The 24,497-nt window shown below is 38.9% G+C and overlaps 6 protein-coding genes across 10 annotated transcripts; 3 read left to right on the top strand and 3 right to left on the bottom strand.

The window, feature by feature from the left end:
• The first annotated feature begins 108 nt into the window (after positions 1-108).
• LOC149623093 (acyl-CoA-binding domain-containing protein 7-like) lies at positions 109-973 on the top strand. Of its 2 annotated transcripts, XM_089853381.1 has the most exons (3): positions 109-475; positions 577-769; positions 835-973. In XM_089853381.1, exons 1-3 carry the CDS (start codon positions 461-463, stop codon positions 903-905), a joined length of 279 nt encoding a protein of 92 aa, XP_089709507.1. In that variant the 5' UTR covers positions 109-460; the 3' UTR covers positions 906-973. The 2 variants fall into 2 exon arrangements, 1 of the variants encoding a protein (XP_089709507.1); XR_016374925.1 differs by having other exon boundaries at positions 561-973.
• A 944-nt stretch (positions 974-1,917) lies between these two features.
• On the top strand, positions 1,918-5,861 carry LOC149623092 (acyl-CoA-binding protein-like). Its single transcript, XM_089853382.1, has 4 exons — positions 1,918-2,093; positions 2,948-3,062; positions 5,485-5,547; positions 5,624-5,861. Exons 1-4 carry the CDS (start codon positions 2,079-2,081, stop codon positions 5,692-5,694), a joined length of 264 nt encoding a protein of 87 aa, XP_089709508.1. The 5' UTR covers positions 1,918-2,078; the 3' UTR covers positions 5,695-5,861.
• On the bottom strand, positions 5,714-9,190 carry fest (wurstfest). Its single transcript, XM_089853379.1, has 3 exons — positions 7,078-9,190; positions 6,478-7,019; positions 5,714-6,335 (listed from the first exon to the last, which is right to left on the bottom strand). Exons 1-3 carry the CDS (start codon positions 7,676-7,678, stop codon positions 6,054-6,056), a joined length of 1,425 nt encoding a protein of 474 aa, XP_089709505.1. The 5' UTR covers positions 7,679-9,190; the 3' UTR covers positions 5,714-6,053.
• Positions 9,191-9,347: 157 nt separating this feature from the next.
• Positions 9,348-11,917, bottom strand: LOC149623090 (WD repeat-containing protein 89). Its single transcript, XM_089853380.1, has 4 exons — positions 11,729-11,917; positions 10,654-10,854; positions 10,511-10,552; positions 9,348-10,451 (listed from the first exon to the last, which is right to left on the bottom strand). The coding sequence occupies exons 3-4, from the start codon at positions 10,533-10,535 to the stop codon at positions 9,358-9,360; spliced, it is 1,119 nt and encodes a 372-aa protein (XP_089709506.1). The 5' UTR covers positions 10,536-10,552; positions 10,654-10,854; positions 11,729-11,917; the 3' UTR covers positions 9,348-9,357.
• A 128-nt stretch (positions 11,918-12,045) lies between these two features.
• Positions 12,046-15,498, top strand: LOC149623089 (uncharacterized). The gene is made up of 7 exons (XM_089853383.1): positions 12,046-12,352; positions 12,408-12,547; positions 12,606-12,788; positions 13,929-14,238; positions 14,609-14,732; positions 14,796-14,980; positions 15,054-15,498. Exons 1-7 carry the CDS (start codon positions 12,195-12,197, stop codon positions 15,400-15,402), a joined length of 1,449 nt encoding a protein of 482 aa, XP_089709509.1. The 5' UTR covers positions 12,046-12,194; the 3' UTR covers positions 15,403-15,498.
• Positions 15,499-15,936: 438 nt separating this feature from the next.
• On the bottom strand, positions 15,937-24,439 carry FAM21 (Family with sequence similarity 21). Of its 4 annotated transcripts, none has more exons than XM_089853374.1 (21): positions 24,295-24,439; positions 23,792-23,925; positions 23,637-23,729; positions 22,767-22,838; positions 22,642-22,695; positions 22,413-22,580; positions 22,185-22,346; positions 21,759-22,113; positions 21,573-21,697; positions 19,558-19,609; positions 19,422-19,490; positions 19,099-19,335; positions 18,909-19,036; positions 18,595-18,848; positions 18,115-18,532; positions 17,994-18,041; positions 17,530-17,925; positions 16,822-17,472; positions 16,568-16,751; positions 16,274-16,507; positions 15,937-16,194 (listed from the first exon to the last, which is right to left on the bottom strand). In XM_089853374.1, the coding sequence occupies exons 2-20, from the start codon at positions 23,897-23,899 to the stop codon at positions 16,287-16,289; spliced, it is 3,795 nt and encodes a 1,264-aa protein (XP_089709500.1). In that variant the 5' UTR covers positions 23,900-23,925; positions 24,295-24,439; the 3' UTR covers positions 15,937-16,194; positions 16,274-16,286. The 4 variants fall into 4 exon arrangements, with proteins under 4 accessions (XP_089709500.1, XP_089709499.1, XP_089709498.1 ...); XM_089853373.1 differs by lacking the exon at positions 24,295-24,439 and adding exons at positions 24,002-24,050; positions 24,108-24,263 and having other exon boundaries at positions 15,937-16,507; XM_089853372.1 differs by having other exon boundaries at positions 15,937-16,507.
• Positions 24,440-24,497: the final 58 nt, after the last annotated feature.

Genomic DNA, 24,497 nt, shown 5'->3' with positions numbered 1-24,497 from the left:
CGAGTCTGCCTTTAGCGATGGGCGGTCATGACAGTTACCGTTTTTTCTTTATGGGAAAACAGCATGGGTGACGTCACACCGGCGCTTCTGACAGCACTCTATTGTCCTATAAAATTTTAAAATGTCCAAAATTTTTTTAAAAACTAAGGGGGTCACTGGACAGTTTGACCGATAAATTTTACGAAGTTTTGATATCTTGACTATGGAGATGTGATACTATTTTTGCACACTCCAGTGGACAATGTACTATAAATTTTTCAGTCAAACCGGGGGTCACTGGACAGTGAACACATGTCCTATAAGAATTTTTTCTTATTTCCGGCCCTGCTTACGGAGGCCAAGGCACCAACAAGAATCAAGGCGGGATATTCAAACACCACAAATGCTCTACTAAAACCTTTATCATTAAGTAAGCTACAACAGCTCTGTAAACTCCCTTCCAATACATTGTCATTTAAAAATGACCTCGGACCAGGTAATTTAGATGTTACTAAAAATAGTGAAGACTTAAGGCAAAAACAACGCGCGAATTTTAAATGTTCCTTAAAAAAATAACTTAGATTTGCGTCATTTTAGCTTGAGGATTTAAAGTTATTCAACCAGGCAGCTGAAAGTATCACTCATCTGAGACAAAACCCCAAGGAACACGAACTTATGGAAATATACGCCCTATACAAGCAAACAATCATTGGCGATATCAATTGTAGCCGTCCAGGCATTTTTGACCCCAAAGGGAAGGTCAAATGGGATGCGTGGGCAAAGCTAAAAGGTGTAAATTAAGGCTAAGCTATTGTGAAACGAAACCTGCTGTGCAATTTTTCATTAACTTTTCAGGAATGTCCCGAGAAGATGCTAAAATTACCTACATAACCAAGGCCAATGTATTGGTGCAAAAATATGGCTAAAAAGTCTTTGAAATAAACTGTAAAAAAATCATATTAAAATGTAGTAATTTGTCATTGGTTGAAATCTATACTCTTGATTGTTTCTCTTTTCCCGAGAGAAACCAATTACTATAGTACCAGAAGGGGATAAGGGGAAGAGAAGTATTATATACTTCTGATAGTACTAATTACGTATCTGAATAATGACGACATTATAAAGCTATTTATTATTTTCAACAATGCAATCATTCGAAACATACGACTGCAGCAGTGTGTAAGGAAAAATACCGTTTTTAGGTCAAAACAACTCATCAACTGAAATTAGGGAAATTTCACGCAAAATCTTAACCCACTTCCCTAAACCATGGAGCCATGGACTTCATAATTCTAAAGAGGACCGGCGAAGAATTGTTTGCTACAGTGTGTGCTTATTAGAACTAGCAGGCTTTTCCTCATTTATATTCCCTACACTCGCGCCAAGCTTTAAACAGTGCTTTGAAATTTCGAATGACCTTGACATAATAGAATAATAACTATCCCCTTGCTCGTCCACCACGTGAAATATTTTTGTATCGACAAAAACAAATCCCAGTTCTCCCATAAGATCCATGACAATACGCTCCTATTCAAGAATGAAGAGCAGTTTTGGAGTACTACTTTTATACTACGAACATTACTACGCCTTGCCTTTATCTAGTTCGTAAACCGGAAATACGTTATTGAAGATAATAACGCCGCGTGGCTTTCGACGCGTCAACGTTTTCCCACCAAAATGTAGAAGCGACGTTTAATACTAAATTCAAATACCACGGTATCTTACTTTTAAAGAGATAGCAAACTGCGAAAATTTTTATAAATCTACAACATCCTACCATAGGTTCGTAAGACCCCCATCCTAGCAATCGATTCGAATTACACCATCTCTTTGTAAGCTTCCAATCTTATATTAACAACAACGTATGTTTGCAGGCGTTGTAGTAGTAGTAGTTACGTCACATTTGCCTTTACTGAAATTTTGACACTCCCCATTTAGCTCCGCCCTACCGCATATTTTCCTGGCTGGGTTCTAGACTCGTCTCAAAGGAATCAAAAGAGAACCTCGTCGTCATTCGGTTTACAATCCTCGACCGAGCAACGTAGCCGTGTTATTTTGCACTTGTACATTCTTTCGAAGAATTTCAAACTAAATTCATCATGTCTTTGGATGAGGTAAGATAACATTAACTTTAATTCTTATTAAGTCTCTCAGCTAAGCTAGTATTTTGATTTTTATAAATATTTTAGTATGTTTTTTTTAAATTTATACCAATTATTTTCTTTAATTTTTACGCGTACATTATACGTAGAATAAATTGTATTGTTTTTAATTGCATTTAATTGTTTGGTCCGTTTTTTATTAACATTATACTGCAGCGAAAGGCTAGGATGGGCTACAATCTATCTTTCCTTAGTCTACAGTTACGTTGACTTTAGGTTAGCCGGCGAGGTTAGAGACGTGTAGTACGAGGGGCTATTCACTCCGGTTGCGTGTAGGTTAAGCGTTATCAGTGGGAAAAGGGGAGGCCGGAGGGGCTAATCACTCTCACAGTCCCTGTACACCGATTACAGATTACGCGTAATAAGTTTAGCATTGTCAAAGGCTACGCGTAATCCTTTTAGTACAGATGAAGGTGCAGCCGTGTACACCGATTACAACGAGTGATTGGCCCCTCGTGGAGGCCTGTAGTGGTTTTAAAAACGTTGTAGTTGTTCATAAATATTTTTTAGTGATTATCCCCTCGAATTCTAGTTGAAACTCTTAAATAAGCTGTTAAAAAACATTTGAAAATTCGCCGACTTCGCGGGTTTTCTCCGAGTGTCTAATTTTCTCTGACCAAATTTAATTTAAACTTAAATTTGTAGCAAAGATTGGCTATTGGCATGAAATTACGATAATTTTATAATTCTTTAACACCTATTTTCAAAACCCCTGTAGTGTACGTGGCGACCCTTTCCTTTATTAAATACGAATCGGCAGTCAGTTTTTTTTTTGTTCAACTCTTAATTATCTAATCTCTTTACAGCAATTCAACCAAGCCGCTGAAAGCATTAAGAACTTGAAAAGTAGACCAACTGACGATGAATTACTTGAAATCTACGCCCTATTCAAGCAAGGCACTATTGGCGATGTAAACACCAGTAAGTAAACACGTACGGGGGCGGGGGGGGGGGAACCAAAAATTACTTCGTTTCTACAAAAATTCCCTAGGCCTACATGAGGAAATGCGCGGAGAAAAACGAATAATAAACAAGCTAATTAAGCGGAATAACCGCGACCCTGGTTAAAACGTTGGTTGCGCCAAAACTTTGGCACCAAAATTTCCTTGTCCTTAATCTCTCTTGATTTAATGTCGAAATTTATATCTTTCCACGTAATTAAAAAATTCCCGACGTGGACACTTTTTTCTCTGAGTCATAAAAATAATATCTAAATAACACGCGTTAAAATTTAACGAGTTTAAGACGTAATTAAAGTTTAAGTAGGCCTAGACTTGTACCTTTTATTAAAGTTCAGCAAGATTGTGAAGGGGGTGGGGCCAATTTTAAGGTTTTATCTCGGCTCTGAAGAATGTATGCTTTTTGTGATGACGCGTTTGACACAATGGGGGGGAGGGGGAGGTACACCATAGAGATTTGGCGGAAGATTAAAAAATTCTTCGATAATATTTGAAAATCTCGCCTACTAGCATAAGCTTATATGATATGTTCCATAAGTTTGGCACTGGTTAATGAGAGCTTGTCATTACGAAGTAATTACATAGGTAGTGTCATACTTATGGAAAATATCTTATAAACTTACGCTACTAGACATCAGTTCCACACTAAACCAATAAGGGGTCTCTCGCGTCATTTTGAAGCCATTTAGTCAAGTTTCCCCCCATTTTAAGGGGAAAATATGGGAGACATTTTTAAGGTGAATCTCTGCATTACATCGTGACAAGTTTGAAAAACTCTTCAAGTACTTAGCCTTTCTAATTTTAGAACTCTTATCTTAAATAGAAATATTAGCAATAAGATAAAACGATCGAGATACAACAAGATGTCCCAAGCGCTGGGCTCGTAATAGTAGCCACATCGTATGATCGTAACCAAAACTATCTAACTTAGTGGCATACAGAAAACGGGAGTGAATAGCCCCTCATTAAGCTACCTTTCAACAGTGCTTATCTCCAGTGAAGTCTGACCACATTCCAAAGCTGGGAAACTCTAACACTCCTACCACTCGCACCGCGGGAAAAACTAAGAACCCCCATTGTAGATTTAGCCCATCATACGATGTGGCTAAAAAAGTTAAAATATTGAGGAATCTGTCTCATATCGACGTTCTACAGTGCTAACCTTAACCCTTAGTAGCGAGTACCACCTCTCTGCGACTGAATGCAATCTAAATTAACCCTTGTCACATTCCAATGTACCTAAACATTTCTCCAATCTCCTTTTAAAATAACGAACGAGATAGAATTGGTGTATCAACCTGCAGGCGAAAACTCGCTAAAAAACCCTTTCTCACTGTATAAGACCTTGAAAACCTAGTGAATAACCCCTCGACCCTTATATATATAGTTCGAAAGGGGGACAGAAACCGATAAGACTTGGCTATATTATATTTGCATCGATTCGCGACTATCGCAATCTCAAAGTTCCAACCAGATTTAAGATAAACAAGATGGCCCAAGGGCTGGGCCTTAATAGTAATTTTACACGGCTCACGTGACCCCCCGTATAGTTGATCTCCAATAAATCGTACAACTAAAAACATTTCTGAAACGCAATCGTGTATCCCCTTAATTTCTAATAACGTCACATTTCAAATAATATTAATGAAACTAAATTGTGCACCCCACTAAAGTATAATTTTTCAAAACCATACGAATCAAATAATGTATCTAAAACCAAATCCTGGATCCCCTAAACCAGAAATCACTATGACCGTAAACCGTCCCCTCTATTTTACGAAACCTAACCTAACCTAACCTAACCATTCAGCATAATCTCTGATGTATCACGCGCATGGTGCCGTTTCTTAAATTTTAACGGAATAAAATTCCGTGTAAAATTAAAAAAGTGCAGTAGTGCACGAAAATTATCATCTTGTTTCCCTTCACTCAAAAAAGCCCGCGAGATTTAAACTACCTTTCTTTCCTCTCTCTCCGAGCGGGATGCCCCCTCTCCCTCTTCCCCCTCTCACTAATATACCAGGCAGGCAGTTCTCTCTCTACGCGGGGCTTCGTATCGCCACCGCGTACGCTAGCGATCTCTCTCTCTCATCGTAAGCGTACGTTTCGGTCCGGCACAGGGACAGGGACAGGGGTTTTGGTGCCGTTTCTTAAATTTTAAACGGAAAAATTCCGTGTAAAATTAAAAAGCCAGTTTATCTTTAACGAGATTTTTGCGTGAGGACCTTTTTCTAAGGTGGGAGTGGGGGGGGGGTCTTTAATCCCGTGACAAAATGAGTAATCGTTCGGTACGATTATATTGAACAATATATTCGATACAATGGGACTAGGAATGTATTATCTGGATTCAGGTACTTACGTGGTTGTAATTGTAACTCTTTCAGGCCGACCAGGATTACTGGACCCTAAAGGAAAGGCTAAATGGGACGCCTGGGAAAAGAAAAAAGGTGATTTATTAATATTTACCAGTTGGAAACTAAGCTCTCGTCTTGCTTAATCATTTTGGTCTATTTTGGCCTATAGGAACATCTCAAGACGACGCGAAAAAGGCCTATATTGCTAAGGCAAACGAACTTAAAGCCAAACATGGTTAAAAAATAAATAAATTATATATTTCATTTATAATTCATATTTTTGTTACCTAAATAAAAATAACTACCGCGATAAAATTAATAAGTAAACCATAAGAACCAAAAATATTCTTCATTGACTTTAAAAACTAGAATTATCTAAAATTTATTTGGTTCCTGAAAAATCTGAATTTCAAAAAAAAAAAAAAAAAAAAAAATAAACTTCGATGTTTTTTTGTATTTTTTCACGGAAGTTAAAATAAAGGATTTTGTAGGAAAAAAAAGGTTATTTTATTGAAGTATTTTAAAAAGCAGGAAAACAGGATTACATTGGGGGAAGATTAACGTTTCAAATAAAAGTTTCCTTATGGTATTGACGGAAGTTACTGCAGGATTATTTTACCATCTATATCAAAGCCCGCTTTTTGGGTGCCGTGTCGAACGGTGAAGCCGTCGGCATGATAAGTTAACCGTTTTTCACCTTGACGAACGAATAGCAACTTGTCTTCGTTTGAACTCGCGGACATATGGGCCGTGTCGTGGGTCGACACCGACGCGCTACCCGTAGATGGGGACGCGCGCAATGTGAGATTACCAAAATCGCGCGAAACTCTAACATCCCCGTCAGTGCATTGCTTGATTCGTATACCCGCGATGGTCCAAGCCTTTATAAAAGAAGTTTAAAATGCTTAGCCCTAAACCATTCGTTACGTCATCTACTTCTGGTATCGCGTAGATTTCTCTTCAAACGCGAACGTCTAGGGCTATAGCGCGACGACGTTCGCGTTTGCTCAACCTCTCTAATACCTCTTCCCCTTCCGGATAACTTCGATGAAAATGACGCTTCAAGACGGAAACGCAGTCTTCGACAACTTCCGGTCCGTGCGTTGACCCCGTATAAAATAAATCCACCGAAACGTCTCGGTCCATATGTTTGAATCGCTCCGTGGTCGACTTGGTTCCGGAGGCGTCAACGCGATAGATCAAACTATTTTTCAGAGCGGTAAATAGTACCCCTCGCTTAGTGATTTTGGCCATTATATCCTCGCATTTCAAATGAACCGTCTCGTTCTCTAACAGAGCTTTCCCGTTGGCGTGAATCAAGCAAATGTTAGAGCCTTCGTTGTTCGTAGCAACCACAGCCCCTGTAGCGTAATTAACCAAACGGATGGCCTTATCGATGGTCAGATCCACGCGGATTTGATGGCGTAAGTACACCGAAATGGTACCGTAAACAGTAGCCATTGGACCCACGAAGGAATCGGAAGATGAACCGCTTGTAGGCGAGGTACTCGAGTTTGTAGGACCAGTTTCCGGGGATGAGGTTGAGGGTTCGGTCGAGCTGAAGGCTGCGTTTAAATTTGCGGTTATTTAACTAACATAGCGAGCTACCCTTTTCTAATATACCATATTCATCCTGACTATTCTCAGCTGAGCGCTGTTCCTTGCTAGCCGAAGAGTCCGGTGAAACTCGAGGGGTAGCCGAATTTCTACTGGGCGGGCTCGAATAGAAAGGAACGCGTTGGGGTTGTCCCTCTCTGAGGACTTCCGGTTGCGGGAAGTACTCTTGGCTGTTGTACGGGCAACGATAGTATCCTGGATAGGCGAAAACGAATTGCCCAGGGTTTTCGACGTAAGAACCGTCTCCGAAATTGGCGAAATAATGGTGCGGTAAGGGATTATTCACGTTCGCGGGCCAATTGTAGTAAGGATAACCGTACATAGAGTAAAGATTCCCGTATCCGCGAGGATGAAGGTTGTAATAGTCGTGGGATGATGGTACTACGCGTTCGTCATTGATTGGGGGATTTTCCACGGGACTCTCAGCGCAACAACCATCGTAAATAAACGGTTGTCCCGAGTTGTTGTAGGCAAGCCAATTGAAGTTTGGAATACCGTACATCGCGTAATGGGTACCGTATTCGCGAGGATAAAGGTTATAGTAGTCATGGGTTGAAGGTACTACGTGTTCATAGTTAACTACAGCATCTTCCATGGCAAACCACATTTTGATAATTAAACTTATCCTTTAAAGTCCAAGTGTCTTTAGGGCTAAATTAATCTTTGTTAAGCCTAATCTTAAACTGGAAAGCGTCACGTGAAGAATGAAACAAATTCACGCGGCGACAATAATCTAACATGTCTCGTGCTCGTATTAAGTTGTTTAAAAAAGGCTGAATTCCCAAAGTGTTAAAAGTTTTCCCGCCAAAATTATTAGGCCTGTGTTTGACTTCAAGTTATAAACTTCTGGCGGCCGGCGGATGCTTACTACGGAATTTGCAGCTACATTCTGTTACTAATAGGTACGTGGTTTATCTTAAGAAATTAGCCCGAAGGGATTACTATAAAACCGGCGTCATTTGGACGCGGACAAAAGTCAGTTCGTGGTAGCCCCATTAATAAAACTAAAATTACAAGAGGAAAATTCAGGATGGAAGAAAACCGTTCTCCCACCTTCGTCTTTATTCACCGACGCGTCAAAACAAACGTACGAAGGAGAGAAAACATGAAAAAAGTGGTTTGACTAGTTCCGAGTAAATATATTTCAAGGTCAATGTCTTTAAGCTATAGTCAATTAAATCTCAAATTCTTTTGTTGGAAAGAATCCATGCGCAATGATTCATATATAATTTCCCGGCCGCCACTGCCAGAGGAAGATGATTTTTTTGAAACCCCTCTTTTTTTTTCCCACCAAAATCGTTTACCGCTTAATTTAACATGACCCTTTCCCACCAACAAATTTCCTATGGAAAAAAACCGCAGCTTGAAGGAAGAATAACCTAATCCTTTTACTACAGGGTGCATTTCTAGCACAGATTAGTTAAAGTAACTCCAAAAAATGTAATATATACACAATACCAAAGTTAGCGAGTAAAACAGGGTTGCCAAAAGGTCATGAAACATAAAAATAGGTCAAAAGGTCAAGGAATCTGATTTCAGTACGGGGAATGGGGAAATTTCTTGATTATAGAGTAATTTCGTTTGAGAGGGTGAGTGAACTGTGTATCCCCTACGTTAGGGGCAACTTTGTACTAGAGAATACTATTTGCCCCCGGAAGGGAAGGGGAGGGGGGATACACTAAGGTAAGAGATAGAGGGTTATGACGTTGCCGTATATGGGAAAGAAATTACTCTATAGAAAAATTCCCAGGTTGAATCTTGAAGGAGAGAGGAATGGAGTGGTAACCCCATACCTATAGCGTTGCTTCTGTACCCGGTACCCCCACCTACGGCACCGTAGTCCTCCCAGCATCCTCAGCGGTTAGTAGGGTCGTACCGGACGAAATTGTAAAAGACTCACGCTCTATTAAGATTTGCATGAAAACTATTTTAAGAAATAAAATGGCGCTACGCGGCAGCACTTAGCAATCGCCTACTGAAGGGTAGGGGCGTGCGCGAGGTACACTGGAAGAGATACGGTGCCGCAGGTCGCACATTACCATAAAAATGTTTTAGGGACCGTCCATAAACTACGTCACGCTAAAAAAAGGCATTTTCTGACCCCCCCCCCCAGATTACGCTTCGTCATGATTTCTCAGACCCCTCCCTTAAAAACCACGTCACATTTCTTTAAACCCCCCCCCCCCCATACTGACTTAGTAATTTTAGTATGAAAAATATTTCAAAATTGTGGCAACCCTGTAATATAGGAATATAAAACTACGACTTACTCATACTTTTCTTGAATCAATAGGGTTTTTTATTTCGTAGATACAAATTTTCTTTTAAGGTTGATTTAATTTTCAAGTCTGAAGTGGCGGTTTTTTCTTTCCATAAGCAAATAGTACCATCTTCAGCTCCTGTGGCAAAAATTCCGTTCGTTTTCGCGATACATCTAAGCACGTCTTCGTGTCCGCCTTCCAAAATGGTCCAGGGTTGAAGCGTAGCTTCGTTTTTTCCCTCGAAGCAATTTACGCTCCATATTTGACACAATCCTTTGTGACTGCCACTGGCTAATAAACCTATTACTTCGGGTGACGAACAACAGGAAGTGGGCTGAAGAGTACCGATGAAATAATCAAGTTCCACAGCTGATATTTCTCCTTTATTATGATCCCCGATCTTTTCGACTTCTACTGAATTCCAAATTTGTAAGTCTTCATTATGAGTTACGCACGACAAGTAATCACCGCGCAACCATTTACACTTAGAGACAGTTTTCTCCGAATTCAGGGTGTTTAACAGAGCATCATCCTCGTTAGGGTGTGTTAAATCGAAGATATTAACTAAGCCATCAGTGCCTCCAGACATTAAAATATTATCCTTAGTTGGGTGGTAACCAACGTCTAATACGTCGTCAGTGTGACTTTCCCAATAGCCACCCAATATTTTAGACGATCTTTTATCCCAGAATAATAAATAAGCTTCTGACCCTACTAGATCAGTCCCGCCAACGATAAATCTTTCATCGTTACTGACGTCGAAGCAGTTGATAGCTTTGCTCTTCGTTACTTCAGGGTCCTTGAAAGTGGAAGCCAGTACCGCGCTATTTTGACATCGCAAATCCCATAAATTTATACAGCCTTCTTCGGATGAAGAGTACAATTCGTGCGTTGTTTCTTTCGAGAATTTTACAGCCGTTATTGGAAGTGTAGTTTTAGGTTTGACAATGTAAAATGTTTTTAATGATTCAATGTTCATAATTTCGATAGTTTTACTTGATAGCCCAACCGCTAGCCAAGGGTTAGGGCTTTTCTGATTAATATCCATATTTGTGACGTATATCGCGTCCGAAATGTTTTTGTTGAAAGCGCGCTTGTTAATTAAAGTATAATCCATACCTAAAATGAAATACAAATACGTTTATTTCTTAATGAGTAACGTGATTGCGAAAACTCACACGTGCTTTCCATGGAGGTCGCCATCTTGGAATAAATAGAGACTGTAGCAGAAAGCGAAACAGACAGTTTTTAAAACGACATCTTTTAAGTTTTAACAAGGCTGTAGCGGAAAGAGAAACAGACAGTTTTTAAAATGACAAACCTTATTTTGCACGTCGCATTAAAATTTCAAGTGTTTTGAGGAAATGTCCAAAAACGGTGCTCCTCCCATAAACGGCCATCTTAAAAGCTGACTCCTTTGATTTTTGGGTTACGTTTTGGGCGCCTGAAGCCAAAGCGTGATCGAGTCGGCTGTGCTTGAACCGGTGAGTCTTTCGTCCGTCTCCGTGGCGTAGACCATTGCCTACATCGCTGCCTACGCTATATCAAGGCCCGAGTACGGCACCCAATTTCCATTGAAAAATTGACAATTTAAGTCGCCGTTTTTTCCCACCAGGAGCGCTTGTAGCTGGACCTGTGTGACGTCATATTATTTGAAATACTTATTTTCCCGCGCTAGAAAAGGCGAGTAAAGGGACGAGACGGGCGAGTAGCTACTAGCTCCCGGCGAAACTGGGCAACGGCGGGCTAAAGGGAGAACGGATTGGGATTGGGTACGTGCGTGTACGCGGCAGCGGTTTCGGCCGCTTTCGGCGTCGATTGGGAATGGGAGTTTGGGACATTCTAGAAAAATATTTAAGGCCATTGTTACACAATCATGCTCGCGACACTTATGGTCTTCTTACAATCAGAAAAACACTAATTTATTTATTCACTATCTCGAAAGATTTTAAGTGTGAATAAATAATTAAATGGTAATTGCAACAAGTTTACTTCTTAAATGAAAAACTTTCAACAGGCTTGTTTCGTATCATGAACAATGACATAACAATGAATAGTTTCAATTACCGTTTTTGATAAAAATAATAAATATCATTATTATAAATCTTTCTAATAATAATGAAAATATATTATAAATATTAGAATATTTACGCATTATTAATAGCATTGAAACGCTGGAAAATAGTAATTTTTTATTAAAAAATTTGGCCCATCATATTTATGCACGCTCCCTCCAATTTCAAATAAATGGAAGATCCATGGAAGATCCCTTAAAATGGGACTGCTACGAGCGCCGTCTGCGAAAAAAAAAGAGCAAAAAACAAGGCGTCGCGTTCCTTAAAAGTCCCCCCTAGCCAGAAGAGCGTACTCGGGCCTTGATATAGCGTAGGCAGCGCCTACATTAATCAAGGCCTGTGCGCGGCGCCAATTTTTATTTTGTTTTTAGCAATTTAAGTTGCCAAATTCTCTCACCTGAGGCGCTATTAGCTGGACGTAAATGATTTGAAATATTCATTTTCTCGCGCTTGGAATTTTAAATACTCATTTTCGCGCGTTTTTATCCAGCTATCAATGAATTCTCGCGGTAAAATAGGAAAGAAAATAAGAAATCGCGTTTCTTAAAAGTCGCCCTCTTCGAAACTACCACGCACAGGCCTTGATTAACGTTGGCAACGCGTAGAGCGTAGTCCGTAGAGTGGGACCAAAGAGAGTATATTCTCTGTGGTGGGACCCAAGCCTTTTTGTTTTCGCCTCGGTCTTTCGGACTCACACAGTCACACTGGAAAGGCGAGACTCAAGTTGTTTTACGGTTTAGACAGTAGAGAAGTACCGTTATATTAATTTTGATTAAATTTAATAAAAATGGATGATCTGGAACAATACCGCCAACCCTGGGAAAGCGATGAACATTGGGTTTTTCGTCGGGAGTTCATAAAAACACACAAGGAAAGATTTCCAAACGAGGACCGTCTACTATGTCTCGCCCAAGTTTTTGCCAATGTTGAACTTCTTGGCTGCAGGTATTTAAAATTTACGTCAACCTAAAAAAAAATCAACTAAACAGCTGTCACGTAGCTATCCAGAGCCCGTTATGGAGCAAATAAAAGAACTATCCCGGGAAATACCTCAAGTTCAGAAGCTTCGAGACAAACGTAAAGAAAGAACGGTGGTTAAATTTGTCAAATGCACTTCGGAAGGAGCTTCCAGATACGCGGGTAAGATAAAACTTGATCCTTTTCGCATGCTTTGGTGTAAATAACGATGGAACTCTAGGGAACAAACGAAGCTCAAATTCTGAAGTGTCTAACGCAACTGCAGAAGCGAAGAAACCTCAAAGAGACTATCCTAGCGTAGGATCTATTAATCGTATCGCAGCCTCCCAGTTATTTGATTCCAGACCATCGAAAGAAGAACCAGTTGCCAGTTATTTCACCGTTAAAGGAGCGAAGCATCAAGGTGAGAAACCTCTCTCCCCTTTAATTTCATACAAAACTGTTAAATACGACAATTCAAAAGAGAGTGGTCTTAAAAGGATGGGGGAGAGGGTTTCCCACAAACCTATGATTGTAGATTATCAGGGAAAGTTTGTCAAAGAAGGACAAAAGTCACAAAATGATAAAGTAGAGGCTAAAATCCATAGTAAAGTTGCAGTCACAACTTCAGATTCTTTGAGCAATAACGGTTTACTGGAAAAGATTGAGAAAATCTCGCGTAAACTCGTAGCATATTTGATTCGAGGGAAAGATTGCCCTTCCAATAATCAAATTGGATCCCTAAATAGAGCTTGTCGTAACAGCGGAAGAGTAAAAATGACTTCATTAATTGAACACCGTAAAAGCGTGTGTCAAAAAGGTTGTAAATTTAAGGGATTTTACTGCTCCTTAATTATTTCCGACGTAATTGTTGGGATTGGCATAAACGCCATTAAAAAAGATGCGCGTAACATGGCTTACGAAAATGGTATTCAGCAACTATTTGAGACGGAAAGAAAACTAGTAAAGTTGGATCCAAAATGGTGGAAAAGTGATACGGATCCCAAGTGGAAATTAACAACAGCCAAAAGTGTATATGGAAACGCTGAAATTTGTCAGTGTCTTTTGGAAAAACTTGAAAATGCTGATGACGCAACATTAGATTTACAAGTAGATGATAAAGTCCGTATAAAGGCTAAAAAGTTTTTCAAACCAACTTTAAAAGTAGAGGATAAAACTCCCGTAACAGATGATCATCCGTTAGTTTCCAAGTTTCGAGTGTTATCAGTTGCCAAACAGGAGCTTGAAAGCGATTCTGTAGATAACACGGATGAATTACGTTTTCTCGACATTCTATGCGCAAAATGCGGAGTTAAACGATATTATAAATACGAACAGTTACCACGTAACTCCCGTAAATTTAAATTCATGGCAAATTTAAGGATTTCCAATGTTTTAATCGGAAAAGGCCCAGGAACTTCGAAGCAAGAGGCGCGATTAAACGCTTGCAAGCGAGCTCTAATGTTGTTATCTCAAAACGAGTTTAAAGTTGTACCTACAAATCCGGATACGTTGGAATCAAACGATTTTAAATTGATCGCTCGCGATGTCATTGACTTTACAGTCGAAAAGACGTTGGAGCCATATCAACCCGATACTCTCACGCAATCTGCGCAAAAAATCAAGGTTCAGAGCTCTGGCAATTCTCTTCATCAACAAGCAACGCCTAAAGCCAAAAGGAACATTAGAACGACTCCTCGGCGTAGTATAACGCCTCAAGCTCAAAATCCAGCGCAAATGGTGATTATTGATGACTCGTTGGTTAACCCAGGAAGCAACTGTATCTCGATGCTTATCAACTCGTGTAGCTTTAGTAAATCGGCAGTCACCTTCGAGTTTGAGGATGTCAAAATAAATGATCAACCAATGAAAAGGTTAATAGTAATCAACGTAGTCCAGGGTTCATACGAACGTGGAAGACCTGGAAATTTCCAGGAAATGTTTTTAGAGCAAAGAAACTCGGGGGAGGGGGATTTCTAGAGACCTAAGCACGGACAAAATAAGTTTCAGCATTACCCACAACCAAATGACAAATTTATAGTAGTGTTTCTCCATATAAATTTATACGTAACATTGGCGCGTGACTTCTGTTGAGGGTCGTGCCAGCCTCAAATGTAAAGTGATACGCGGAAGTACTCTGGATAAGCTGGAATTATCAGCCCTGAAAATTGTTTTTGAAAATTTCGTATGAACCCTGGTATAAAATCACCTTAACACTACTATTTTTATATTTTTCATCTTTAGGTGTTCGGTAATAGTCAACGGTAAACCAGAAGGAGAGGGAGTGGCCGAAACAAAACAGTTATCTAAAACGACAGCCTGCAAAGACGCGATTAATAATCTGCAACGACGAATTTACACTATTCAAGTACAACTTTAAATTAACGAGACGCACGTTTTAACGACGTTCCTAACAATTAATTTATGGCAGATTAAACATAATGTGTCCACTTCAGCGGCGGTAATTAATAAAGAGGAATTAATCAGTAATGAGATTGGTTCCAAGTCCTCCGATAAAATTGACTCGACCAATAAAGGTTTTAAAATGATGCAAATGATGGGTTGGAAAGGTAAAGGAATCGGCAAATGCGAAAGTGGAATCGAAAATCCCGTTAGGTAAGATGATAAAATAGGGTTGACACAGGTCAGGGAATTTCATTTGCACACCCTAATTTTTTTTCTCTCTCAGCGTACAAGACGTATACAAACGAGAGGGTTTAGGTTTCACTAACGATAGCGCAATGAACAATGATTTCAAAAGCAAAATCAAAGAAATTTTGAGGCAGTTCTCCGAATCAAATTTTTCTGATGATTTAATATTCAGCCCCGATTTTACTAAAGAAGACCGAAAATTTATTCACGCCATCGCTGATAAAATGAACCTTAAAACAGTTAGCAAAGGAGGCCAAGGCCCGAACCGCTATCTCGTTTTAAGCCATAAACTTAAGCCGCAACAATTACTACATAATCTGTTAACGTCAGGAGGAAGCAACGAGAAATATACGCTAATACCTCCAACCATGATGATTACGGACTAAAAACATTTGTTAACGAACATTAATATTTATATAACTGTTTTGTTTCGCCACATCTTTTCTTTCAAATTTCAATAATAAAATATGATTGAAAAACAATACGATACATTATTACGAAATTATCAAGGTTTTGCGGCAATGTTGCAGATCCCCTGTAGAGCTATCTCTCTCAATGCTTAGATAAAACGTCAAGGGTTTAGCTTTGGCAGTGAGCGGCCATGTTTGGTACTGCATGGGCGACGTCGCACTAAGGCTTCTGAGATAGCGATTTCCCCAGACTACTTTCTAAATCTAAAGTGGTCATTGTTGACAGTATTTTCAAAAATCAACATTTTTACATTCAACCACGGATAAAGAATGCGCGTGAGGAAATTTTTTTTGACGCTTTGAGGATAGGCAACACACTATCTCCGAGGACAGCTTATTCGATATATACTGTGTTCCAACTTCAGTTATCACGTAAAGATAAAATGTCCCTGATTTTTTTCCGGGCTTTCCTTGACCCGTGACATCTCTGATTCAATAAGTAGCAATTACTTCAGTGCTTAACAATTTATTGCACTATTTTTTATATTAGAAAACATTATTTGCAACAATTTTTCGGCAATGGCACAGGCGTATTATAGGTTTTTTTGTTTTGTTTTTACAATATATCTTTATTTCCACCCGTTCTTCGTTCGTGTAAACCGGAAACACCGATGATAATTCATATTTCCATTGATAAATTAACGGCTTAACTTGATAATTTTGTATTTAATTTTGCTTTTACTTATTAATGGAAAGTTATCACAGCATCTAAAGGTGTATGATCATTCGACAACGGTCGCCTTGACTTCCCGCAACAATCTTAAAACGAAGCTAAACGTATCCTTACCTTTGAAAACTAACTAGTCTTTGTCACTTTGTCCTCCACCGCCTAATAAAGGATCGTCGAAAACATCCGTGGAATGTTTAACTGTCTTTTTAACTAGACTTTCTTTACGTTTACCAATACCACTACCACTACCACTACCACCGCTAGACATTTGTTTCGTTTTGGACTGCGACGTTGATTTAGATTTTGTACTAGAAGTTCCGCTGACTTTTGGTTTTGGAGCAAATATGTCACCTGAAATGAAATAGTCAGAACTCTGGTAGGGACGATAAGAGTGTCGTGATAAAATCTTACTATCATCGTCAGTATCATCATCAAAGATTGACTTTGACATCGACGCCATTTTGGGTGGCAGTTTTTTTGTATTATCCTTATTGCTGGAAGGCACTGATTTGAAAATATCATCTACGTCAGCTTCGTCGCTAAATAAATCTTTAACGGTTGATTTTTTAGAGGCTGAATTGTCTAGCGTATCTTTCTATAAAACAATAAAGGGAATTATCAAAAACTAAGCCTGAAAGGGCGAAAAATAAAAATACGTTACTTACAGAAACTTTAGCCGCGGATGTTTTGGAAACGGAATTCGAAGAAGTTGAAACGGAAAATATATCATCATCTTCATCGTCTCCGAATAAACTTTGATTCTTTATCGGTAGTTGTTTGTTACACTTTTTAAACAAGTCCTGGGGTTTAACTTGTTCGGGTGGCGGCGCTAAGGTAACTGGATCTTCAACAGAAACTTCAGGGTTTGTTACTCCCTCCTTGGTTGTTCCAAATAAATCACCGTCAATCTCATCACTCGCTTTCGGTTCTTCCAAAACGGGTTTCGACGGAGGTTTCTTCAATTTCTCTCGCGTATTACTCAACAATCCCTTGTCAGGCGGATCCATTACCGAAAATAAGTCCTCTTCTTCAGTCGATGGCGATCGAAAATCAGCCGTGACAGCTAAGAACGGAGCTGCATTAGCCGAAACGCCGATATTTTTAAAAGGCGAAGCTGATTTCTCTTTGGCTTCTGGAATTTCAGGTTTAGTAGCGGGTCTCGGTGATGACGAAGATGACTCTGGTCCCAAATTGGATTTTGTCGTCTCCTCGTTGACCTTTGCTTCCGTTACTACATCAATCCCAGATTTTGAAGCAGCAGCTTGCCTTCCTTTACGACTAGGTGGTCGCCGTTTGGTTTGAACCTTAACACGATCCTTTAAACGATATTGAAAATAAATAAACTCTTCTATTCTCAAATCGAGCAAACACACCTTCGCGGCACTCGTCAACGTGTTACTTATATCAACTGGATCATCAAAACTGACTGATATCTCTTTGGTATCCTTAAGCAATGGCGCCCTTGGCCTTTGTCGTTGCTCGTCAGTTGTCACCGATTGGGGCTCATCTTCCTTTTGTTCCTCAGAGCGCGGAGTCGTGGTTGTATTTAAACTAGAAGAAGATCCTCCAAATAAATCGACGCCCCCAAATAAAGCCACACCCCCTATTGGTTTCTTATAAGGGGAAACCGTTGCCAATATCTGCCGCTTTTCTTCATTCTTAACGGACTGGGATGAGGCGCTTTTAAACAAATCTATTTCGGGGCTTTCTTCATTTGGATGGACAAACAGAGCATCGTCATCGAATAGAGAAGTGCCGCGAACTTTAGTCTACATAGATTAACGATAAAAATTAATAAATTCAGGGGGGAAACTCTCATTAACGTAAAAGAACGCACTGGCTCTGATATTTTAGATGATTCGGGAGATTTTGGTTCTTCTGGCGTCTAACAAACGTCAAAAAACATTTAACAGAACTTTACGGCTGAATTAAAGTGCCAAAAACACAATAATAATTACTTTGCCGCTATCCATCGAAGCTGGACTTTGAGAAAGTTTTGATGTAACGGAAAATAAATCCTCTTCAGCCGGATTATCATCAAATAAGGATATTTTTGGTGCTATTGGTTTTGGCAATTCTTTTTCGACGTCCCGTTTCTTCGGTTCGTATTTAGGTACTTTAACATCGTCTTCGGTTACTGACAAACCGGCTGTTGAACTAGAAGCCGGTTTAGAGGCAATGGAAAACAAATCCTCCTCATCAATATCTGTAAATAAGCTCGCGGTTTTTGAGGACGTCTTTGATTGGTGAATGCTACCACTCTTGATAGTTGGTTTGCTATTAACGAATAAACTATCAAATTCGTCACTTTGAAGAAGATCGTCTTTGAATAAAGAGGAAGTAGCCGCTGTCTTTGAAGGTGTGGTTTTAGTTGTCCTAAAAGTCAAATCAGGTTACGTTACAGCGGCTCTTCCTTAGACGAAAACCCGCGAACTTACTCGTCTTTCTTAGTAAATAAGTCGTCAATATCTGGGTCGTCGGCAAAAAGACTATTACTAGAGACAGAGTTGCTTCTGCTGTCTTTGGAAATAACTTTTTTACTAGATTGCGATTTTAAGGACGTCGTGTCGCGACTTTCGGATAAATCTTCCGATTTTTCAGAGTCGCTATCACCCTTGGGTCGTTTAGATTTGATAGCGGTACCAATTTCACCGGCCAAAGATCCAAAAACGGAAACACCACCAACTGGAGCCTATTTTCAAAGATACGCTGGGTATAATTACTAATATAGTTGGGGGGAAAGACGTCATACTTTCTTATCGACTTTAGCAACATTTTTAATCGTATCATTCTTCGGAGCTCCAAACAAATTATTTTCATCATCGTCATCATCGCTGAAGAACAAATTACCACTTTTGATAGACGGCTCAGATTTATTTCCTATTCAATAAAATTCGCGAGTTAAACAAGTCACTAATTTATAAGTTACCAAAGACACAAACCTTTCGTAGTTTGTGACGTAATAGATGGTTTTCTAGGAGCGGTAAATAAATCATCATCGTTATCATCAGAATCAAATAATCCTCCAGTTTGTTTCTTTTCGGGGATTTTTTTAGTTGCCGGTTTTTTATTCGGTTCAGATACCGGAATATTGGGAATAACTTTCTCGGCTTTAGCGTTACTAATTGCGGAAGCTGGTTCAGCCGCTGCAGTTGGATTAGCGCTAAATATATCATCTCCTACAATTCAAGTTGGTAACGTTACAAATAAATAAATAAAATTTAGTGCAAAACAAATAACACCGAAATTTATAATTTTCGATTACCGCCAACGACAGAAACGGCACCCGCTGGTATTTTTTTACCACTCTTAGTATACCCCCTACTTCTAGGTGCTGCGAAATTAACATAGTTAATAATTATTAAGTAATAATCTTCAATTAAAAAGGCAATCAATCTTACTAAGTAACTTCTCGTCATTTTCTGCTTTGGAAACTTCATCAAACAACCCTGACTAATTATAATTATTTAAATAATTATACAATTATGAATGAAAGGAAAAGTTCGGGTAACATAACATTATAGCCTTCTTCGAAATATAAATGGAAAAATACTAAAAAAATAAATGATCTCTATTACAAAATTAATAAAAACTGTCTTTGTAGACAAAGAATCGAAAAAGTAAAAGATAACTGTAGAAAATTAATTGCCTGAAGTGACAGATATTCAAATTTTCACTTTTGAAGACACGATTATAAAACATCGATTATTTGCCCATTTGGTAGTCGGCTGGTAACTTAATTCACCATTGCTAGGCGGCTGGTAACTTAATTCACCATTGGTAGGCGGCTGGTAACTTAATTCACCAATGGTAGCCGGCTGGTAACTTAATTCACCAATGGTAGCCGGCTGGTAACTTAATTCACCATTGTTAAGTGGTCGGTAACCTAGCATAATTACCAGCAGTCCGTAACCTAGCTTAATTACCAGCAGTCTGTAACCTAGCATAATTACCAGCAGTCCGTAACCTAGCTTAATTACCAGCAGTCCGTAACCTAGCTTAATTACCAGCAGTCCGTAACCTAGCTTAATTACCAGCAGTCCGTAACCTAGCTTAATTACCAGCAGTCCGTAACCTAACTTAATTACCAGCAGTCCGTAACCTAACTTAATTACCAGCAGTCCGTAACCTAACTTAATTACCAGCAGTCCGTAACCTAACTTAATTACCAGCAGTCTGTAACCCAGCTTAATTACCAGCAGTCCGTAACCTAACTTAATTACCAGCAGTCTGTAACCCAGCTTAATTACCAGCAGTCTGTAACCCAGCTTAATTACCAGCATTTTTTTTACCTAGCTTAATTACCAGCATTAGCTTAATTTCCCGCGGTCGGTAATCTAGCTTAATTACCAGCAGTCGGTAACCTAGCTTAATTACCAGCAGTCTGTAACCCAGCTTAATTACCAGCAGTCTGTAACCCAGCTTAATTACCAGCAGTCTGTAACCCAGCTTAATTACCAGCAGTCTGTAACCCAGCTTAATTACCAGCATTTTTTTTACCTAGCTTAATTACCAGCATTAGCTTAATTTCCCGCGGTCGGTAATCTAGCTTAATTACCAGCAGTCGGTAACCTAGCTTAATTTCCCGCGGTCGGTAATCTAGCTTAATTACCAGCAGTCGGTAACCTAGCTTAATTACCAGCGGACGGTAATTTAGCTTAATTACCAGCAGTCTGTAATCTTGTTAAATCACCTTTTTTGTTACTGCCCCAAAGGCAGTTTGTAACTTAATATATTATTGAGGAGGCCCTTTTCCAACTCAACTTGTTAGCTCACACAAGGCAGGGTCCCCTTGTTTTTCGAGCACCGCGAAAATTGAACCAAATAGCTTTAAACGCGCTAACATCGTAAACTGACTCTTTACAGCGAATATTCTTGCTAAAATATCGCAGATTGGAATGGTTTTAAAAATTTGAAATTAAACACACTTGGACTTAATTGTAGTCAATGAAAATCGCTTAGCGGAATGTTAGGTGTTGTACCTTCCATTTAAAACCGTTTTCAAGTCTAACAAAAGTATAGTTACGTCTATAAGTGCCTGGACAAAATGGCTGTTTTCGAAAAAAATCCCATGTTATTTCTATGGGAAATTTCCAGTTTTTCGTCAAAAGGGCGGATTCATTTTATGGAAATGAAAACCACCCTTGGCAACTTTATTTTTTATAAAATAAACTAACTAATGGATCTCTTTGAAATTTTAGCCACATATTGAGGGCCAGAATTGTAGTTCTGTGGAATTGTAGTTCAAAACAGTTAATACAATACAAAAAAAAACTACATCCAAACAAAAAAGCCTCCTTCTACATTAAGAGCAGTATGAAGTCTACCGCTCTCATAGAAAAAAAAAAAAGGCCGTTCTTTTAAAGTTCAATGTTACGTTATCTGAACTTTTTCTTTAAGAACGACTTTTCCTTACGTTTTCTTGACTCTGGTCAAAGATTCTTCCTGTTCCAGAAAACAAACCACCTTTTTTCCCAAATAAATCATCTTCATCATCATCAGGAATGGCGGCGGTTCGAAATAAATCTTCCTCGGAAATGGCTAAATACAATGTATTTAATTTTAGTTAATATATATTATTGGCTTCAAACTTGAAGCTCACCTTTGGTTTTAGCGGTAGATCTTATACTTTGTTTTGATTTGATTGATTGGGTATCACTATTTTTACGGCTCGTTTTCTTCCCAGCTTTCTTTCGAGTATATTGTTTAATCTTAGCGTCTAATTGTTCGGCTAAAAGTGGGGGAGGAGCTTTTTTGACGCCGTCAGTTTGGTCCATTGATCCTTTCCCGTAATCCTCTTCGGAAGAAGATACGCTAGAACTATCGCCAAATATATCGTCGTCACCATCTCGAAGGTCATTTTCTTGGAACATGTCAGATCCTCCGCTTATGGATTCGGATTCATACTCATCGCGCATTAATTTTTGGGCTAAATTAGGAGGTTTACGTTCTGGAATCTGGTTTGAAAATAATTGCGGAAATATATTCGTAACTCTTTCGTTTCTAATGAGAAACGAAAGAAACCAACACTTTCATCCTCCGAGGAAACTTCTTCCGAAGATCCTTCATTCTCATTGGAGGCTTTCCCATCATCTTCCTCGTCGCTAAACTCTCCAATACCAACATAATCGTCGTCAAGGAAGGCTTTAGTTCCAATTAGATGAGGTAAAGGTCGTTGGAGATAAGGATCCTTTTCAAAATGAGAGGCGTTTAACAAATTTTGCAATTTGAAAGACGCGAAAGATTTATTTTAAACCTTAGGTTGAAGCAATATTTGTCGATGAACGGGACTATCCTCATCTTCACTATCAGAATCTTGTTGTATTTCGACTCTTTCAAAAGCCTCCTCCATTACAGAGAGACCGAGATTTAAAGCGTCAGATATTTTTCCGACCACTTCATTTTCTCGTTCTTGTTTGCTTTTCTACGGTTGTTTAATGAATTAGACTTGAGCAATATTTTTATTTTGGGCCTTAATCAATCACCTCGGGTGGTTTATCATCTTTAACAGGTTCAGGAATATCTTCGTCATAAACTCGCTTCAAATATTCAAAACCACATCTACTTAAACACCATTTTTAGTTAATCAAGATTGGCTATGAAAACTTACACTCTCAACAAATTGCGTATTTGAAAGCGCGTGGAAATCATTAACGGTGTTGCTAACCTTCGCATTAATAACCTAAACCACAATTAATTAGGTAATTAATCAAAAAAGTTCAATTAATTACCTACGTAACAGTGTGGGAAATAGGGATTTTTTAAAACTGGACTTGTGGCCAATAGAGCCTAGGTATTTTAATTAAAAAACTGGCCACGGTGCCAACTACCATTTTTAGCCTGAAAAATCAGGCTTTCGGAATTTATGGCCAAATTATCTATTCTTGACAATATGTGGCTTAGTAGGTTAGATTTTATAGGTATGGGTATTTCAAAATATTGGAGTCTTAAATTAAGAACTATAAGTCTTTATTGAGTAATGCTAAATTAAAAAATTCGACCCGTAGGGAGGGTGTTGACACTCCATTGTAACTTCTTCCCATAGACGAAGGCTGCCTTTCCTTTAGACCAGACCCAAACAAGACTACCGAACATATAGTGTTATATGTCTATGCTACCGAGAGATTATCTTCAGTTTAGCTAACTTCCAAAATGATTTCATCTAGAGATTCCACTCTGTGTGCAGAGCGTAGACAGACATACGAAACCCACCCATAATCCCACTCCCACAATTCAGGCCAAGCAAGCTAACAGCGTAGAAGCAAAGACGAGACAATTTTAGGGAGTAACATAGTATTTATTTAATGAACCAAAATCTTGAGGGGGGGGGGGTGGGAAGACTTTGAATTAATTAAGTGGCCACCAGGGCCAGTAGACCCCGAAGCGTTTAATTTTTAAACTGGCTGTTGGCCTGTGATAGTGCCTTATTTCCCACACTGCATATTATGTAAACACTCAAGGGCCAGAAGAGTTAACAAACTTTGGTTTCATGACACAATGTGTTAACCATTTGTTCAACTTCGTGCGTTCTAGAAATCATTCTTTGAGAGAAGTCTTGCAGAAACTGCAACAACTTTAACGCAAACAGAAGGTCAAATTCCTTCCTTAAAACGTTTAATGCTTTTGAAACAATACCCCAGCGTCTCCTGCTAAATTCCAATGAGGGCTTTGTCTTCTCATAGCTTCTGTAGACCAGGGTCTCTCCCAGACCGCTGGATTGCCAGAATCATCTCCGTTATTCATTTTCTTTTCCTGGTGGACTTAATAATCTGATAAACACGCAATTTGAAACTAGCATAAATAACTGGCTTTAATCAGTTTGCTCAAATTATTTAGAATTGTTACAGTTCAAACCCAAAATTTGACACGTAACCAAGATTTAGACCGGTTATCACTAAAATTAATTGTCATAATTAGCCCAATTAGAAGGAAATAGGAAAATATCTTATACCTCTACAATTTTTGTTTTAAAAATCAAAAAATCACGAGATTCAATAGCCAAGGCTTAGAATTCATATACTAAAACTAAGACTCCCATTTATTAAATATAGATAAAATATAACTGCGTAAATTATGAATTTGAAGTAATTTAATTAATTTTAATTTTAAAAAGGCTAAATTAATTATAATTAACTTACAGTAATATTAGAAGAAAGTTTTCGGAGAAGGAGGCGTACTCTTCCGAGACCGTGCCGCCATTTAGTGTTGTCAGTCAGTCACGTGACTAAATCGGAAGCCTCCTGACCTTTGCCGTGACCTCTCAATACGTTGCCTACGTTAATCAAGGCCCGTGCGCGGCGCCGATTTTTATTTTTATTTTGGCAATTTAAGTTGCCAAATT

Source organism: Phalangium opilio, unplaced genomic scaffold (genome assembly GCF_054372755.1).
Source record: "Phalangium opilio isolate 3A_F unplaced genomic scaffold, DU_Popi_V2 ptg000113l_1, whole genome shotgun sequence".
Taxonomy (NCBI): Eukaryota; Metazoa; Arthropoda; class Arachnida; order Opiliones; family Phalangiidae; genus Phalangium; species Phalangium opilio.
This window is presented reverse-complemented; position numbering and strand designations above follow the sequence as displayed.

Coding starts and splice junctions, on each gene's coding strand:
- LOC149623093 (XM_089853381.1), top strand. Junction 770..834: donor TGCGTGGGCAAAGCTAAAAG/GTGTAAATTAAG, acceptor TTAACTTTTCAG/GAATGTCCCGAGAAGATGCT.
- LOC149623092 (XM_089853382.1), top strand. Junction 3,063..5,484: donor TATTGGCGATGTAAACACCA/GTAAGTAAACAC, acceptor TAACTCTTTCAG/GCCGACCAGGATTACTGGAC. Junction 5,548..5,623: donor CGCCTGGGAAAAGAAAAAAG/GTGATTTATTAA, acceptor TTTGGCCTATAG/GAACATCTCAAGACGACGCG.
- fest (XM_089853379.1), bottom strand. CDS start 7,678: ATGTGGTTTGCCATGGAAGATGCTGTAGTTAACTATGAACACGTAGTA. Junction 7,020..7,077: donor GAATAGTCAGGATGAATATG/GTATATTAGAAA, acceptor ATTTAAACGCAG/CCTTCAGCTCGACCGAACCC. Junction 6,336..6,477: donor GTTATCCGGAAGGGGAAGAG/GTATTAGAGAGG, acceptor TCTTTTATAAAG/GCTTGGACCATCGCGGGTAT.
- LOC149623090 (XM_089853380.1), bottom strand. CDS start 10,535: ATGGCGACCTCCATGGAAAGCACGT. Junction 10,452..10,510: donor GACCTCCATGGAAAGCACGT/GTGAGTTTTCGC, acceptor ATTTCATTTTAG/GTATGGATTATACTTTAATT.
- LOC149623089 (XM_089853383.1), top strand. CDS start 12,195: ATGGATGATCTGGAACAATACCGCCAACCCTGGGAAAGCGATGAACAT. Junction 12,548..12,605: donor AGGAGCTTCCAGATACGCGG/GTAAGATAAAAC, acceptor ATGGAACTCTAG/GGAACAAACGAAGCTCAAAT. Junction 14,239..14,608: donor AATGATCAACCAATGAAAAG/GTTAATAGTAAT, acceptor TTTCATCTTTAG/GTGTTCGGTAATAGTCAACG.
- FAM21 (XM_089853372.1), bottom strand. CDS start 23,899: ATGAATAACGGAGATGATTCTGGCAATCCAGCGGTCTGGGAGAGACCC. Junction 17,473..17,529: donor CGTTGACGAGTGCCGCGAAG/GTGTGTTTGCTC, acceptor TATCGTTTAAAG/GATCGTGTTAAGGTTCAAAC. Junction 16,508..16,567: donor TGATGATACTGACGATGATA/GTAAGATTTTAT, acceptor ATTTCATTTCAG/GTGACATATTTGCTCCAAAA.